Source organism: Trichosurus vulpecula, chromosome 3 (genome assembly GCF_011100635.1).
Source record: "Trichosurus vulpecula isolate mTriVul1 chromosome 3, mTriVul1.pri, whole genome shotgun sequence".
Classification (NCBI taxonomy): domain Eukaryota; kingdom Metazoa; phylum Chordata; class Mammalia; order Diprotodontia; family Phalangeridae; genus Trichosurus; species Trichosurus vulpecula.
The window spans coordinates 414,831,862-414,833,620 of NC_050575.1; the positions used below are offsets into that span (position 1 = coordinate 414,831,862).

Below are 1,759 nucleotides of genomic sequence, written 5' to 3' on the forward strand. Positions count from 1 at the left end.
CCTTTTGAGATTTGTATTCCCAGAATTTCTTAAAGGCAAATATGCGCCAGATACCACCCAAGGAAATCTGGGTCCCCATGGTCCAGCCGCTGGGCAGGCCCACTGTAGAGAAGATTCTGGGGCCAGGGAGGTTAAGATGAGTTGACTTCTGAGGTCCAGCTGAGTCTATCCTTCTGCCAGAGAAATGAAATCTCCCAAGCCCCAAGGTCCCTGTCTTCCTTGGACAAATAATGCTGGTTGGTTGTGCCAAGTCAATGCCAGCTGAACCACGGACTTGCTGGAGTACCCAGCCTGTCTCTGGGTTTCATTTTCTTCCCCTGTCCAAAGCAGGGACCTGAGGTGCCCACCAGCCTTGGCAGTCTGTCCATCTCGGAGCAGTTCAGGTAGGGCAAGGTCAGGGTCCAGTTAGGACCGCTGGGCCCCGTTCAGAAGGTCTGTGAGCTCCCCGATGTATTTGATGGTGTATTTCAGAGTCTGGATCTTGGTGAGAGGCTGACCCCGCTGGCTGTAGACCGGGGGCAGGTAATTGCGCAGGGTGTGGAGGGCATCAGCCAGAGCCCTCATCCGAAGCTTCTCCCGCTCGCTGGCCTTCCGCCTCCTCTGGGCCGACATCCTGACTTTGGTGCCCTTCGGGGCCTTGCTGGGGCCGGGACTCTGCAGGTAGGTAGAAGGAAAGGCCAGCATGCCACAGGTCACCAGGTTGCCACCACTGCCGCTGCCACCATTGCCAGTGCTGCGGCCACAGGCCAGGTCAGCCACTCCTGGGTGGGCAGGAGAGGAAGAGGAGGCAAAGGACGGAGTGGGAGACAGGCTCTGAGGGGAGCCAGTCCGGCCGAGGTCGAAGGGGCCCGGTGTGTCCTTCCAGTCCCAAGAGGAGAGAAAGGCCGGGCTGGAGCAGGACAGGCCCTCCTCAAGGCCCAGCAGTGTCTCCTGCAGCTTGTCCATCCTGCCTGGGCGGCTGCGGAGAGAAGAATCCCCCAGTGAGTGACCGTCTGCAGAGGCAGGCAGCCAAGGGCCCCTCTTTATGAGGGGAGGAGACCCCTGGGGAAGTGGCACCTGAGGCCGAGCCAAGGGAGTTCAAAGGGGAGCCCAGAAGCTGGAGTCGGGCAATGAACTCCTCAGGTGTCACTTTCCCCTCATTTCCAATTATCGCCCCCCAGTGAAAATGCCTTTAAACAGAAGGGCCCCGAGAGAAGAAATAAGGCATTATCTCGTTGTAAGGAAACCAATTAGCCTGGGGAACTGGGCTTCACATTAGATTGTGGAACTAATTAAGGAAAGAGCCAAAGAAAACAAACTCGGGCTGATGGGGGCAGGGACCCAAACAGAGAGGCTCTGCCGGGCTACCCAGCTCAGGAGCAGCCGGGGAAGGGGAGAGGCCAAAGAGCAGCGATCTGGAGCAGGAAGGGAGCCCCATGTACAGGAGGAGAGACTGAGGCCCAGGGAGAGCCCAGGGAGAGCACAGGGAGGGCACAGGAGGGGCACAGGAAGGGCACAGGGAGGGCGTGGGGAGGGCATGGGGAAGACACGGGGGGCACAGGGAGGGCCCAGCGAAGACATGGGGCACAGGGAGGGCACAGGGAGGTATAGGAGGAGCACAGGGAGGGGACGGGAGTTACCGGGAGGGCCCAGGAACGGCATGGGGGCCCAGGAATGGCATGGGGACCCAGGGAAGGCATCAGGGGCACAGAGAAGGCACGGGGGCACAGGGAGGGCATGGAGTGCACAGAAAGGGCATGCAGAGGGCATGGGAAGGTCA

The 1,759-nt window shown here is 60.0% G+C and overlaps 1 protein-coding gene across 1 annotated transcript; it reads right to left on the reverse strand.

Annotated features, from left to right (window-relative positions):
• Positions 1–405: 405 nt before the first annotated feature.
• Positions 406–945, reverse strand: MSGN1 (mesogenin 1). The gene has a single exon (XM_036748777.1). The coding sequence runs from the start codon at positions 943–945 to the stop codon at positions 406–408; it is 540 nt and encodes a 179-aa protein (XP_036604672.1).
• Positions 946–1,759: the final 814 nt, after the last annotated feature.